At 53.5% G+C, this 16,554-nt stretch overlaps 1 protein-coding gene across 12 annotated transcripts in view; it reads right to left on the reverse strand.

The window, feature by feature from the left end:
* Positions 1-5,631: 5,631 nt before the first annotated feature.
* The window catches only part of H6PD (hexose-6-phosphate dehydrogenase/glucose 1-dehydrogenase), a 29,308-nt gene continuing 18,385 nt past the window's right edge, over positions 5,632-16,554 (reverse strand). For all 12 annotated transcript variants that reach the window (XM_077891310.1, XM_077891312.1, XM_077891316.1 and 9 more), the window contains 2 exons: positions 12,827-13,096; positions 5,632-11,707 (listed from right to left, as the gene is read on the reverse strand). In XM_077891310.1, coding sequence (XP_077747436.1) covers positions 10,344-11,707; positions 12,827-13,096 — 1,634 coding nt within the window. In that variant the 3' untranslated portion in view covers positions 5,632-10,343. The remainder of the gene's footprint in view (positions 11,708-12,826; positions 13,097-16,554) is intronic.

Raw genomic sequence — 16,554 nt, forward strand, 5'->3', positions numbered from 1 at the left:
GATAGCCAGTGATGGCTACAGTTCAGGGGGAAAAGCAACCCCAGAATCCAAGGACTTAAAAACCCAAAGGATAGCACTAGGGGCTCAAGAACTCTCGAAGGAGGGTTTCTGGGGCTGGTGCCCTGGCCTGCAGCCCAGCAGGTGACCCCTGCTTTCCCATCTCCTCCTTCCTTCACACTCTCCTCTCCTTTCCTTCCTGGGCCATTGACTGTTGCTGTGGTTATAACTGCAGAGTTCGTTGTCCCATTACAAAGTCATTCATGTTTACCATCTCATTTTAAACCCCACATTTCCATAAATTTAAAAGAACAGAGAAAGGACACCTGGGTGGCTCAGTGGTTGAGTGTCTGCCTTTGGCTCAAGTCGTGATCCCAGGGTCCTGAGACCAAGTCTGGCATCGGGCTCCCCGCAGGGAGCTTGCTTCTCCCTCTGCCTATCTCTCTGCCTCTGTCTCTGTGTCTCTCATCAATCAATAAATAAAATCTTTAAAAAGAAAAACAAAAAGAGCAGAGAAGCTTTTTTTTTTTTTGCAGTAAAAAAACATTTTGTTACAGCATTACCTCCAGCAGGCAAATGCTAGAAATAGTGAATGTGTTCAATGACTGGATAGAAATGTTCATCAGGACGCTTCTGTTCCATGGGATGTGCATGGAACACATGCATGGAAGCCAAACATGAAGACATGAAGAAACATGGAGAATGTTCATGAAAACATATGCATAAAAAGAGCAGAATACAGAACCCTGGGATGGTAAAGATAAAGTGTCCTAGGACAGGTCCCTGAACACAAAAATAATAGTTAGAGTGGTGGGCAGGCATTGTGGATAATTTTTCCCATTTCACGTTTTTTTTAATGGTATTTTTTATACTTAACTAGAAAGCCAAAGGGTATAAAATCCACCTTTACGAATTGCTTTCCCTCTTGGTTGGATGTGGGAAGGGAAACAGACCTCAGCTTTGCAACCATCGTAGTTAAATTAATGGAGAGGCTAAATGAGGAGGAAGGGACTGCAGTAAAAACAGAAGTCACCCTCCAGCCCAGCCCCAGCTTTGCTCTCAGGGTCAGCAGACATCGGCCCAGTCCCCCCAGTTGGGTGCAGCCAGCAGGTCTTGGTGACAACGGCCTCACCTGGCTACCACCCCAGCTTAACGATGTTCTCTGCTGTGGATCAGCAGAAACAAGCCCTTGGGAAGAGGAAGCGAGAGCTGGCCAAAGTGGAGGCCCTCTCTCACTTGGAGCCCAGGTCTGGGGATCTGATGGAGGCTGGGGAAGGGCAGATGGCCTGGCTCCGGGATGGCCACTGGCTGAGCGCTGCTGTTTTACCCAAAGACAGCACCTTCTTTCCCAGGAGCACCTGCTTCTGAGGTGATCCCATAGTTAAGGGTGTAGACTTGGGTCAGACAGACATTGGGGGCTTTGCCAGTTGGTAGCTGGACCTTGGGCAAGTTAGGGAACCTCTTGATGCCTTGGTTTCTCATCAGCAAAATGAGGTCTTAATCTGAGCTGTGGACACTGTGGCTGTGGTGGCAGTGGCCTTTCACTGTGTCTGTGAGCTCCAAGGTGTGGCCGTGTCCAATAGGAGGTCATAATGACCTTCGAGGGCACTTCTGACAGAGTGGTGCAGGTGGAAGTAGGTAGGGGGGCCACTGAGAAATCTGCTAGCGAGGAGGGCATTCCTGCAAAACAATCTTTGTGTTCGAATGCTGAGAAGTGGCACAGGTGGCTAATGAAGCAGAGGAGGCATTTCCCAAAGACGGGGGTGTGAACCCCAAATAACAGAGGGATGGAGGATTTGAAAGAACGAGGAGCATGGTCTCCATGTAGATAGGGTCTTTGGTTCCTGCAGGATGCCCTGGGCTGGAACAGAGCCCGGCCTTGAGCCAGCAGCTGCTTCGTATCTAAACTGAGTGTCCCTTCCCTGGGGCCTGGCCCCCTGAGGCTGGGCGGTGAGGTGCTGCATGCTCAGCCTGCACCCCACACATGTATAGGTGGAGGGATGCATGCAGCCAGCACACCGTGGAGCCCGGGCCTCCATGGGAAGGGGCACAGAGAGGGGGGGTGCACATTCAGAAGACAAAGGAGACGCAGTCATGCCTCCACCTTCCTGGATGGGAGAAGGTGAGTTTGGGCATCAGAAGTGTGACATAGTGTGGCACGGAGACCACAGGAGGCAACTGGGAGAAACATTAGGAACCCTGGACGACAGCAAAATAAAAATCATTGAGCTACCAAAATCCAGAGCCGGGGGTAGGGGTGCAGGTGACGGGAAGCTGTGTGAGAGCCCATGTCTTTACCTATTGAAGTCAGCAGACCCCCAAATCGAAATCGAAGCATGGAGTTAAAAAGCCATGCTAAAAACCAGTGAGGACCCCAGCCTCTTAATGTTTTCGATACTTCTCATGTTAAAGAACCCTTTTTGGAAATAGTAGGTCTCGTGTGACCAAGTATTTACATGGAGTTCAGCAACACTTTCAATTTCAAGGAAATAATTAACGCACTATTGAAGTTGAAATTAGCTTCAAGAGAAGGATCTTGTCTTTACAAAATATTTTTGATCTGTTCTATTTGTATCCATGTCTTGCAAGAAGTTCACCTAATGCCACTGTTGCTTGTTTCCGGGGAATTTTTTTTTTTTTTTTTTTTTTTTGCATTTCTTTGTGTGCTTTTGGGTACAGTTAAAATTCAGTTATAGGGATCCCTGGGTGGCGCAGCGGTTTGGCGCCTGCCTTTGGCCCAGGGCACGATCCTGGAGACCCGGGATCGAATCCCACATCGGGCTCCCAGTGCATGGAGCCTGCTTCTCCCTCTGCCTGTGTCTCTGCCTCTCTCTGTGTGTGTGTGACTATCATTAAAAAAAAAAAAAAATCAGTTATACCCAGCATGCATTATTTTTACCAAAATATGCGATTTTGTTTTTTTCAAAAAAAAAAAAAGGCCAATATCCAAAGATCTTATAGTGGTTAATGCTGAGTGGAAGTGATCTACATGGATTAGTATTCTTTTTTTTTTTTAAATATTTAATTTATTTATTCATGAGAGACACAGAGAGAGAGAGAGAGGCAGAGACACAGGCAGAGGGAGAAGCAGGCTCCATGCAGGGAGCCCGACGCGGGACTCGATCCCAGGACTCCAGGATCACGTCCCGAGAAGGCAGACGCTCAACTGCTGAGCCACCCAGGTGCCCCTAGTTTAATATTCTTATCTTTGCTTTTCTGTATTATTTTTTTCTTTCTGTTTAAAATGAAAGCATGCGGAGCAGCAGGGAGGGTGTAAGTGGTGGCATGAGCCTAGTTTTATGATTTTTATTTCCAACAATGCTTCTTCAAACAAAAAATATGATGGCAGTGTCCACAGGCCTGTCGGGGCTCGGGACGAGAGAGGGGAGCGGCTGTGCCCACACCCCTCAGGATGGCAGGAGCGGGTGAGGCACAGGGGTGGGGGGGGTCGCGCCTGCCAATGTCCGGCGGCCACATTGTCCCCTGGCCCCGCTCCCCACCTGCGGTAAGCCGGAAAGTCCCTGGTGTGAGGGTAGACCTTGCCTCACTTCTGCAGGCCCCCCATCACCCCAACATGAGTACTGGCGCCCGTTGCAGCCGCTGCTGTGAAGTGGGAGATGCAATCTCCCCTGGAGGTGATGCCATGTATCAGTCTCCCCTCTGGCTGCCACACCCACCTTGTCCTCTACCCATCTGGCCTCTTGCATTGGCTGCCCTGGCTTCGAGAAGCTCTGCCGATGGCGCCCTGTGGAAGCTTCGCGGTCCCAGGCACCAGCCCTGTTCTGTCCTCACCCACAGACACCTACCTCGAGGCTCCCCAGCAGACCTGCCTGAGCCTCTTTTGGTGACTCTCCCCCAGGCTCCTGCTGGGGAGATGCATTACTCCCTGCATTACTGAGATGGCCCTGCTTAGTAGGTCCTCCAGGAGGAGGCACCTGTGAGCAAGGACTTCAGGACAGTCCCTGAACTTTCCCAGCCATAGCTGACAATTTTTGTCCAACTTTCACGATCACTCTCTATCCATTCAGTCACACGTTTACTGCGCCGCAGGCATGTGGAGTCTCTGGGGTCTTGGTACTCACTCAGTGGACAGGTCAGGGACAGTGGGCAGATGGGGGAGAGAACAGAGGACAGTCAGTGGCATCCAGCCACACCGTCCCCCTCTGCTGGGGGCCCAGGGTGCAAGCTGACGCCCTCCAGGGCTCTGGCTGTGGTCCCACAGGGCTGGGAGGAGACTCCGGAGAAGCCCTTTAGGCCAGGGTTTCCCGAGCTTGTCTGCCAAGAGCTCCATCCCTCCTGCCCTTCTGACTTGCTTAGCAAACACTTTGGTCAAGCAAGAAAAATGGTCCAGATGAAGAAACCACCAAGAGCCAAAGCACTATAGCACTGGGCCAGCCAGAGCTGGTGTGGCCACCCTGGACTGATGAAAGCCTGGCCCGGACGGAGCCATCTGCCCTCCTGATGGGCCCCAGCCACCTCTCGGGTCACTGTGGGGTTTCTGTTGGGCTTCCTCACCCCCCGCCCCTCAGCTGTGGTGCCTCTTAAGTGTATTCCTTGCCACAGGTGACAGCCCTATTTTCACTAATTGAAGCTCCTGCAAATCAATGATCAGTGGGCAGTATCACGGTGCGACTGGTGTCTGGGCCTGGGGTGGCTCCCTGGGCTCTGCTCTGCCGTGCCCCTCACTCTCAGGCTCCTCGTGGCGGGCGAGGGCTGCCAGCAGGTCCAGGACACAGAGCAGCTCTGGCTCTCATCCTTGAATTCACTCTGATTTGATTGACAGTCCCCACCGAGCCAGTCACTGCAGCTGTGGGCATCGGACGTCTTGTCTCTCCAGGACCCCTGAACACAAGTACACGGAGGCTCCCAGGGAAGGGGGTGGGGGTGGGGAGACTCTCCACTGCTGCCTTCACAGACACCAGCTGGGCCCCCAGCAGACAGTAGGGAACCAACACCGTCTCTCCCCCAGCTCTGGGCCACCTCCCCAGAAGCACATTCTCGGCACACTTCCTGGGATGCAGCAGAGCCAAGGACTCTCTGGTCCCTGGGGACATCATTCTCTGGATGAACCTGTGGCTCTTGTCACTGCCTCGTGAGGTCACCACACCTCCTTGGGGCCCGCAGCCAGTGAATCTCTGGCTCCCATACCCCCACCCCCCATGGTTCTGACACTTTATCTGACCCCTCCCCCAAATCTTTAGGTTCCTGGGAACATGACACAGGTTGGAGGTGAAAACCGACCAGAGGACACAAAAATGACCAACTATGGCCATCAAGCCCTGCAGCTTTCAGAGGAGCTCCCTCCTGGTGTCACCTTCTCAGACACCACAATATACCCCCTCTGGGCAAGGTTTTCCCCAGCTGGTAGGCTGCCAGAAATGCTGGGCGAATGGCTTAGAGACCCATGAAGTCCAGTCACCTGGCCCACTGCGGTCTCTCCCAGGAGGCCTGTGGGCCTCGTACCAATGGGATGCAGCTGGCTTGCCCCCACACACCTGCACCTGCAGTGAGGACGTCAGGAGGTCTTCCCTCCCAGACCTGACTCACCCCCCACCTCCAAGAGCACGCAGAGCACAATGGCCAGGTCCGAAACCCACACACCCTGTCTCCCAGAGGAAGAAGGAGAGCATGGACTGTGGCAAAACAATTTTATTGTTTAAAAAATAAATGTTACATTTGACATACAAAAAGTCTTTTTAAAAACTCCATTCTGAATGTGTCTCATGGTCTGAGACATCCTTGAGTGTTCACCACTTCCATAAAAACCAGGGGCAGTTTCTCTGCGTGAGAAAACAAGGCACATTCCTGCTGCCTGGCAGAGAGCAGTTTTCATGCCTACTGTCGCCCGGCCACATAAGGGACATGGTCTCTCTGAGAAAGGAGCTTCCCTGTCTCTCTGCTCGCTAGCAGCCCAGGATGGAGTGTCCCAGCATGGGACAGAGAAGGCCCGGACACGGCCCTGATTATAACAGACCCTGGTTTCCACACTGGCCGCCCCCACACCGCCACACCCCTGTCTAGGTCTCCTGCCGGCACCGGACCAGCACGGCCTTCCGGCTGAAGGCTCTGCACTCAGGCCGGGGCAGCACCACCCTCGGGCCCAGTGGAGGCCCTGCTGGTTGTGGGGCCTGGAGGAGCAGACTGCACAGGTCACACCTCAGACAGCTGGATGCACCCTGGGCCCTGGTCTGGAGCTAACCCAGGGTCCTTTCCTTTCCCAGTTATGTATCTTGTGACATGTTCTAACTGACCTTCCTAGACTTCCGTAGCGGTAAGGCTAAAGACCCAAACTGACAAATTTATGTAGTGTCTGTTTGCACTTCCACTTTCAAAGCAAACGACTAGCCAATATGCTCCACTGGGCTCTGAGCAAATGCAAACATGTTTACCTGGCCCTACACCCGAGGGACAGAAGAGATGCAGAGACGCACTGTAAAGCACCTGAGAGCAGGGCAAGAGGCTTAGACAAAGACCATCCTTGGGAATCAACAAACAAGTGGAAGCATAATTCACCTAGACCTACGCCCTATCTCACCTTCAGGTCACACACAAATGCAACCCCAGGGATCTGCTTTGCAAACAGAAGCGACCAGAAGCTGGCTGGGGAGGTAGGTTCCCTGGTGTGCTATAATTTCAGAAAGGCCTCAAATCCTGCCACTTCTGTCTCATGCTGGTGACAGTGCTAATGAACTTGTACCTCATTTAGTGATGAGCTGTGGAAGTCGTGCTCAAAGACCACCCAGAGCTGTTGGCTGGGCAGGGGGGAGGGGAGGGAGGCCAGAGCATCGCCTCTAGGGAAGACATCTGCTCCTGTGCATCCCCAGAAAACATGCTGGCCTGGGTTCCCACTTGCTCCACCTGGTGGAGACCTGTGTGGAGCGAAGGCTGCTCTGAACGGGGGCAGTGATCTGCTCTAGTGCTGATAGGGCACCCAGGGACTGTGGCTTCGTACTGAGACTGCAGTGTGGGGCACAGGGCACCCCATAGCCAGAAACACAAGATGAACGCTGGGCCGCAGAGCCTGTGGCTTGGGTGACCTGCCGGTGAGCCGAGGGAAGAGAAGGCAGGCAGGACCCACGCGGGAACCAATCCACGCTTGCAACCAGGCGACACCCGTTGCTAGAATTCAAATGCCCAGAGCCTCTGAGAACTGGGAGAACCAACTGAGCCCATTTTCCCCGTTTATCTGCCTAGACACCCCCTCAGGTTCCCATCGGCTGCCAGATGCTGGTTAGGCTGGCGGAAGTTCCCTCTTCCTCGAGGGGAGGTCACCTGAACAAAGCGAGCAGCCCCCCAGGTGCCACCAGCATGGGCTGCAGACTGTGGCCCATGGGCCCAGCAGAGCAGTGGTGGGAGGTATAGGAGGGGTGCAAGCAACAAGGGCTTCAGGTCAGGATGCTGACAGCAGGGGACGGCCTGACACAGGTCTGGTGACACGGGGGTGGGGGGTGGGCAGCAGCCCTCTTCAGGCCCTTGCCCCCCTGGGGTCTACCTTTCGAGGGGCGGGCAGCTGCAGATGGTGCTGGCAGGCCATCACGGGCATTACCAGTCTTTCCTGTGCCTGGTTCATTTGAGAACATGCTGCCAGGCAGCTTCTCTACAAGTGGAGTAAGTTCTGCAGGGTCCTGTCTGCTCAGGATAAAAGCCTAACTTGATACAACTGATGCTGAGTCTGCTTATGTGAGGCTGCGTGTATTTTTGTTGGAAAAAAAAATTTTTTTTTTGTTCCTGAAAACTAAATTGTGGGAAACCGCCCCTTAAGGTCTGGTGGAAGCTTCTTCCCTCCTCTGTCACACTGCCCTCAGCTCTGTATAAACGGGGAAGGAGGGAGCAAGGCAGAGCAGGAGTAAGCTCTGGGCCTGGGGCCAGAAGCCTGTACTTGGGGGAGGACGCCCCAGAGGGGCATCCTGAACCATCAGTTCGCTGGCAGCGAGCTTTGATTCTTCGTACCTGGAGGCCCAAGAGCGGGAATAAAGCACTGTCTGCAGAGAAACAAGCAGCAGGAAGGTCAACAAGGCACCATTTTTTCACTTGCTTAGCAGGAAACTGCTCCCAGATCAGAACCACAATCTAGTTTACAACAGCCTGGAAAGTCCCTAGTTCATTCCACACAACAAATAGTACCGTGCTTGCTCTAGAGATGCTCATTTGCTGTGGAGGGGCCCTGGGCCTCTTCCAGGACCCCAAGGGCATGCAGGCTTGCGACCACCTCGGAAGCGCCCCTTTGAGCAACAAGAGCCCCCTGGGAAGGAGGGGGCAGGACAGGGCTGGCACCCAGGCCTGCTGTCAACAGACAGGTTCAGGTTCAGGTTCAAAGTCATCCAGAAAAAAGACTGCACCCCTTTCCTCAGGGTTGGCTGAGAGGGTAGATGAGACCAAGTGAGCAGGGCAAGCAGGGTGTGAAGCCCCAGGCCTGGTCCTCTTCACTCCCCAGATGAAGGCTCCTCTGCCGGCCACGCCGGGAGGGCCGGGGCGGTGCAAGAGCGCCCCCACGCGGCCACAGGTGGCACCACCCGGCCTGCAACCACCTGCGTCCCCTCAGGAGCACGGCCCACCAGATGCAAAAACAAAAACAAAAAAACAAACCAAAAAACCCTAAAATGCGGACCCCCAGTGAGAAAGAGAGAGACAGACATCCAGACCCGGCAGTGAGGTTCCACTTTTCTGAGGTTAGCTCTCTTGGTGTAAGGAGATGTCCTGTCCAGACGGGTCATAAGAGGCCAGGGACTTTTAACACCAGTGCCTTTCACATAGAGAACCCCCACTCGGGCACCCAATTCACATGCACGCATCTCAAATGAAAGCCAGAATTCTTTGAAATCCATTGCCTTGAAGAAAGTGTAAACAATCAAAAGCAGAGAAATACACTTTGCGATGCTCCTTCTCACGAAAGCCCTCGGGGTGACACCAACACCTGACACAAAGTGTGACTTTACAACAAGAGAGCAGTCACACAGAATGATTGGTCTTATTCCTTTACGGTAATGTCTGGGGAGCATGATGTGGGAAGTTGAAATAATAATTAGTGAGAATATTTTTAAAAAGATTTTCAGAGGGACCCTCCACACACTAGTACTGGCCCAGCGCTAATCAAGAACAGAGGACCCAACCTGCTCCAAACAGAAGCTATCTATTTGTTCCCTAGGTGGTCAGCAGTGTTGGCAGTGACATGAGAGGTGGCAGGAGGGGCCAGCAGATAGCAAGTAGGCAGGCTCCGTGTCCCCGAGGGGTAGCGAGGAAGGTAGACTGCCACTTGTCCCCCGAAGGCTGCAAACTGGCCACATTCCTGAGAAGCTGGTGGGCAGCCAGTGTGGCCTAGGAGCCGCCTGGCCTGTGGAGGAGGCCTGGCTCCTGTCTGGGCAGATCAGAGCACCTGGATGGTCTGGACCACTGACATCACATCTCTCCCCACAAATGATGTGTCCCATCACAGAAAGACTTAACCGAATTTCCTGGTAAAGTGAGAGGGTATACTGAGAGTATACACCCACCGGAAGTCCCCTGAGGTGCAAAGGACCCTCTTGATTGAGGGACCCCTGGAATGGCCGAATCGTCTATGCCCACTGCGTATCACGAGGGGGTTGGCTAGAGAAGGGGGAGTGGGGAGGGGCCTCCCCCGCGCAGAGCTGTTCATCTACTGAGAAAGGAAGCTCCAAATACCAGTTGTGAGATTTCTGGGACCTTTTAACTTCCTAGTTATCTGTTGCTGTGTTACTACTACCATCCTTCATCTGTCTGAGAGTCAGCACAGGGACAGAGCAGGAGGCAGCCACAAAGAGGCCAGGACAGTAGACTAAATGTCAAAGTCTCAGAAAGAAGGGAATAGATGGGAGAAATAGGGACTCAGCCAACTCAAGGTCTCTGAACAGTTTCTAGCACCCTGCTTTGCATGGGCTCTGGCCTGATGAACACCTGTGCTCCCTTCTATCATCCATATTTTTCTTTTGCACAGGGGCCTGTTCAAGGATCACCCCTTCCAGGAAGCCTTCTCTAATTAACCCTAGCCATCGTATTGCTATTGAAGTTGGGAGCTTTCACAGTGTTCTATTTGTGCTGGCTGGTATTAATGCGTAACTGCTACAGCTATGTTCTTAAGGGGGCTACTTCTCTCCTAACTTGGACTGGAAGTTCTCAAGAGCAGAGACTCCACTTCTTATGTCTGTGCCTACCCACCACAACTAGATACAGACTGTCAAAGGGATTGGGATAAGGCCTCATCCTTTCCTCTCTGGGGCTTAACCCTGAGGCATCGGGTTCCAGAGAGCCGGGGCAGGTGGTGGGATGAAGAGGAAGGGGGCAGTACAGGGGAAAGCAAGCATGGGAGTGAGCAAAGGCCAAAGGCACCATCACCCCAGAAATGCCTCATAGTCCATATACCAAACCAGCTGGCCAGAACTAGGCAGGACACCTGAAATGGGCCACTTCTTGGGCTCATGGCCTGCGCGGCTCACCAGCATCGTGATCTCACGCTTCACTCTGCCCATGACCAGGACTGCCACCTTCCTGGCACGGTTGATGAGGGGCAGGCTAAGGCTCATGCGCTGGTGTGGCTTGTAGGGGCTCCTGGTCAGCACTACTGGCTGTGTGCCATCCAGGCCAGCAGGGGACTGTGGGAAGAGGGAGGCTGTGTGCCCGTCCGTGCCCATGCCCAGCAGCACCAGGTCAAAGCTGCTGTTGGTCACCAGGGCTGAGATCTCGCTGGCATACATCTGGGCCCCCTGGTCCTCCTCAGCACAGAGCCGCTGGTGCAGATGCACAGGCATGGGGTGGATATTGTAGTAGGGGACCCTGATGTACCGCAGCAGGTGAGCCTGCAGGCCCTGGAAGTTTGACTCAGGATCCCAAAGTGGGACACAGCGCTCATCCACCAGCCACAGATGCGTCTGGGCCCAGGGGAAGCCAAAGTGCCCAGTGGCCAGCTGCTCCAACAGGGGCACAGGGCTTGAGCCACCAGAGAGTGCCAGATGGAACTCGCCAAACCGCCGTACGGCCCGCACAGCTGTGGCCTCGATGTCATCGGCCAGCTTAGAGATCAGCTCCTCAGGCCAGGCCGAGATCAGGGGGCTTTCCCGGTACTTGGCCGTAAGAACCTGGAAGTTACTGGGCATTGGAGCAGAACCTGGCCCAGGCACCAGCTGCTCCAGCTGCTGCTGGCAAAAGCGCAGCTGGGTGCCACTGAACTCAAAGTCCAACAGGAACCCATTCTCAGCTCCTCCTGGGTAGAGGCGTGGGACCTCGTGGGCCAGGCTGTCCAGCAAGGGCGTCCAGAAGACCCAGGAGGCCAGCAAGTTCTCCGTGGTGATGAAGGAGTCCTTTCGGCCATGGAAGATATGAGATATGAGGACAGAATAGGCATCCTGCTCCCTCACGGGGCTGTAGGCATAGTAATCAGAGATAGGGCGGCCGAAAAGGTGGAGCCCGGGTCGGCCCTCCACTTCCTTCCAGCTCTTGGAGGGCAGGGAGGGTCTGAACAGGTTCCGACTGACCAGCACGGCAGGGCTGCCCAGCTCACCATGTCCAATGTAGAAGATGATCTGTCGAGGCAGGCACTGGCTCTGGTCCACCACCCAGCGCTTCTCGTTCTGGGCACAGTAAGCCTGGTTCCTAAACAAGATCCGAATGTAGCCCACTCTCTCATCCAAGGCTTTGCCAGACATCAAGATGAAAGGGACGCCCTCCCAGCGAAGGTTGTCCACGTGAACAAGGATGCCTGAGATGACAGGGGACAGTGGAGGTGACATTCAGGCACAGAGAACCCAGGACTTCCAGTGCACCTGCCTTCCCTTCTTTACCACCCCACCAACCTTTCTCCTCTCTGAATGGAGCACCCCTGGATGCTATGCTCATCCTTTCTAGCATCTTCTCCCCCAAGCCAGTCCTCAAAATCTAGCCTCTAGGCCACCTCAGATGCCCACCTCTGTGAGGCACCTTAAGAGTCCTGGCCTCCCCCAGCCCCAAGCAAAGAAAACTGAAGTCTTATGGTGGAGGCATTTCTGACTCTTGGTGGGGGGAGGAGGATCCTTGAGAACCCAGATGCGCATGAGGCAAGGCCAGACAGCAGAGAAGAGGTGGGCTGGGGTTCTGAGCCAACAGCAGGGTGGGGTGCACCTACGGGGGCTGCAGTGAGAGGGGGGCAGGCACCAAAGTGGTGGAAGCCAGTGGCTGAGGGCACACCTGATTTGGGTTCCAAGCCTGGTTTTTCCATGTACTATCTGTGCCTAACCTTGGGCAAGTTTCTGAACTTCACTGAGCCTCTGGTTTCCTGACCTCTGGATGGGGGTAGCAATCATGGCTGCATCACGGATCTGTGCACCTGAGGATTATATAAGGTAGCGTATATCAAGTGCCTGGCATGTCGGAAGTGCCCCATAAACAGTCACTGCTTTTGTAGTAGAGTTTATTATCTGCAGCCTTAGGGAGTCAGCCCTTTCCAGGAACGCTCTGGGCCTAGGGAAGTGTCCATAGGATGGCTCGAGAGGACATTTGTCTGAGCAGCAGGGTGACTGCCTCCTGGCAATGCTGTGGGCTGTGGCCAGACAGGTGGATAACCTCACTGGGGGGCTGGATATAAGCGGGAGCCAGGTCTGAACCCGGCTCAGAGAGCTCTGGAAGTGTGTGTGGATGTGGACTGAACTGAGACCATCACTGGGGTGTCCTTTACCAAGAACGACCCAAAAGGTGACCTACTGCTGAAAGACGGTGGAAGGCCAGAGAGGCAAAGGACTTTCCTCCTTGGTGATGAGCACCCCCGTGAATATCCCTCCTGAGGTCTCTTCCAACCCAAACCAAAGGGTGTCTGGCCTTGGAAGGCTGTGGCCCCAGAGCCCACCTGCGAAGGTTGGCGTCAGGCTGTAGAAGCTGTCTGGCTTTTGCTGCTCTCTGCGCACCTGCCTGCTGTACGCCTGGTACTGGCCCAGGACAGCACTGCCCTTCTGCAGGCCCCGCAGAGCCTGGAAGGCCTGCAGCTTGTGCTGCAGCACAGCCTTGGAGCTGCTGATGTTGTAGGGTAGCTCCATAGCCACGAGGGTGAGGACCTCTGTCAGGTGGTTCTGGAGCACATCTCGGATGACACCATACTCCTCATAGAAGCTGGTGCGGCCTGCGCGGGAGGAGGAGGGGAGGCAGAGGCTGTCAAAGACTGGCAACATGCCCAACTTCCCCGAGAAACACCTGGACCCCCGCCCTGCACCCCTGCCCTGCCCGCCCACCCTGCAGCTGGAGTCCTCATCCCTCAGAGAGCTTATAAAAATGACTTATGTCAGAGCAAACCATTTTTTTTTAATATATGAAGTTTTTTTTTTTAAGATTTTATTTATTTATTCATGAGAGACACAGAAACATAGGCAGAGGGAGAAGCAGGCTCCATGCAAGGAGCTCAACGCAGGACTCCATCCCAGGACCCCAGGATCACGCCCCGGGCCAAAGGCAGGCGCTAAAGGGATCCCAAAGTTTTTTTTTGTTTTGTTTTGTTTTTTAATTTATTGATTTGAAAGAGAGAGCGAGAGAAAGCATGAAGGGGGGAGGGTCAGAGGGAGAAGCAGACTCCCTGCTGAGCGGGGAGCCTGATGCAGATGGGGTTCCATCCCAGGATCCTGGGATCATGACCTGAGCTGAAGGCAGACACTTAATCATCTGAGCCACCCAGACACCCCAGAGCAAACCTCAACAAAAGAAGGAAGGAGAGTGCCTGAGCATTTTAAGTGAAGCTGTCAAACTCCTTGGCCCTTCCTAAGAATCTGCGTGGGGAAGGGTCTTGTCCCAGCAAAGGCCAGAGGGCATTTATTTGCAGATGGGTGGCCAGACTCCTGCTCTCCTCAGGAATTGGTGGGTGGGTGTGGTGCCAGAGAAGGAGGTGGCATTATGGTGAGGGCCTGGGCTCTAGGGTCCCACTGCCACTTAGTACTGTGTGATTCTAGGCATTCCCTGACTTCTGGGTCTGTTTTCGCACCCTGCCATTAAATGGGGTAATAACCACCAGCCCATTACTAAGGGCACAGCTGAACCGGGCAGTGTGCAGGTGCGAGGGCCCTGCCCTTGGCTTTCAGTGAGAGGGAGAGAAAACAAAGTAAGTCAGCAAAGAAATTACAGGGGCACCTGGCTGCCTCAGTCATTTGGGTGTCTGACTCTTGGTATCAACTCAAGTCTTAATCTCAGGGTCATGGGTCCAAGCCCTGCATTGGGCTCTATGCTGGATGCAGAGCTGACTTAAAAAAATAAAAAAGAAATTACAGACAGAGTGAGAAGAGGGCCTGAGGACTCCAGAGTGAGCTGCAAAAAAACAGGGAAAGATGATAAAGGAGCCTTCAGATGCACACACCCCGAGGCAGGAAAGAGCTCGGCTGTGATGGTCTACAGGAAGGTGAGCAGGGCTGGCGGTACCAGCAGTACCAGCTTCTACCTTCAGAGGAAGCCAGCGGAGAATCTGAGGCAGGGAAAGACGAGATCTGGTGCGCATTCAGAACAGATTCCAGACCACTGTGGGGAGAATGGATGCAGAAACAACAAGCCCACGGCAGAGGCCACACAGTTGCTCAGCAGAGTGGCAACCAGGCTGGAGTTGACGTGGCAGCAGAAAAGCCAGAGGGAGTGGATGATTTGTTACAGGATCAGAAGTGACTGGGCTTGCTGCACACTGGTGGCAAGCCTAAGCCCAAGGTGGGGGCCAAAGGTAACTTCTAGAACTGAGGCCTAAGCAAAGAATGGGCAATGGGAAGGCCCCACTGGGAGAGGAGCAGTTTGATGGAGGGGAAATCATGAGGTCCGTTTTGTGTGTGTTTAAGTGTAAGACCCCCAGATGCAGACACCAGCTTGGCAGGAGGGCAGGGTCCTGCAAGGGTAGAGGAGAGTAGCACAGAAGACATTGAGCAGAGAGCCCCGCCACAGCAGCTAGGTGCTCACTGTACCCCTTCCGCTCACACACACACGGGGTCCTGCACGGCAGCCACCACCATTACCCCTGCTGCACACCAGATGGAAGCACTGAATGTCTAGGGCCAGCACATGCAACACTACACCACACCCTCTAGAACTCAGGGCGAGGTCTGATGATCAGCGACTCAAATACATACAAGCCCACAGTCTCACAGCCTGGGCTTCAAATGCACAACACCTCACAGGGCATAGTTCATACTCCACCCACCTGCCGACACCCAGCCAATCCAGAGCCTTATAGAAAAGGCCTGACATCATGACAGGAGGAGCAATCATCTGTCAAAGGCTTCATGTGAGTGAGCTGGAACTTGGGATTGGGTCTTCACCCACTAACATCTACCTGTCCTGCAGGTCCCTGCTTCTAGAGGGTTTCACTGACCCCTTGGCCTGCACTCCTTGGGGGCCCTGTCTTCTGCAAGCCCAGGTGAATGACTCAGTGCCCGCTCGTCCCTCTCCCTGCCACACCTGAATCTGGAGCAGGTGAGTAGGAGCTCACCTGTCTGCCCACTGCTGTGTGCCCTGTGCCTGCCACAGCCCCATGACCATACCATGGGACCCTGGACAGCAGAGAACATGAACATCCATGCTCACAGAAACACAATGTCGAGAGAAAAACATGCTTGCTTTGATAACATAAAAATTAATTTTGAAAATAGGATATAAGATGAACTGTATACATAGAACTCCAATAAATGAAAAACACAACTGGAAATTAGAAATGCAATGAATGGGTTTTATGAATTAGAAACAGTAGAAAAGAGTCAGCCAACAGAAGACACAACTGAAGAGATTATCCTGTATGCAGGATAGAGAGACAAAAAGACCCACACTCTCTCACTCAGACACACACACAGGCACATGCATGCACACGCAGTATGTCTCCTCTTCAAAACTAAACAACATATTGTCTTGGGAATCAGACCTACACAGAAACAATTAAGAGCAGCAAGGGAGTAACTGAACCAAAATCTGGAATAGTAAAGGAGAGGAAATGGGACAGAATTTGGGGAAGGACACAAAGAGCTCTTTTTATTTTTTTATTTTTTTATTTTTTTTTAAGAAGCTCTTTTTAAACAATGCTTGCTGGGTACACTGGTGTTTGTTATATCACACTTCTTCACATCCTATACACATTTAGTAAGAATTCTTTTTTATCTAGTCAATATTTAATTCAAACAAGCAAAAACAAGTGGTCCCTAGTTTAGACCTGCTTAGCCTCACATGCTCCCTTCCAGGGGCCACGCAGGGTCCCCGGCACCAGTCCGAACCACCTGCCCCAACCAGGCCTGCGGTGCTCGGTCACGCCAGCTGGATGGCGAGCAGGACCAGCCACGACTGGCAGAATGTCCCCTGAATTCAGCCCAAGATGCCAGGCCTGGGAGCACCCGGCTTGTGGGGCAAGAAGTGGAGCCAGGAGCCCGCTTGCAGGAAGGCACCTTTGTGCTCAGTAGTGGGAGTCTGACTCTCTTATTCTCAGCCAGAAATTAGGGTACAGCTCTGGCCAGTCATGCTAAACCCTCGAAGAGCTGGACAATCAGCTCAGCGGGGCCAGCCAAAATGCCAAAAGCACCCCTGTCCCCGCTCCATGGAAACAATGCCTGAGCTCCCCTAGCCCCACAGAGTTCT

The sequence above is a fragment of the Canis aureus genome, chromosome 3, assembly GCF_053574225.1.
Source record: "Canis aureus isolate CA01 chromosome 3, VMU_Caureus_v.1.0, whole genome shotgun sequence".
NCBI lineage: Eukaryota > Metazoa > Chordata > Mammalia > Carnivora > Canidae > Canis > Canis aureus.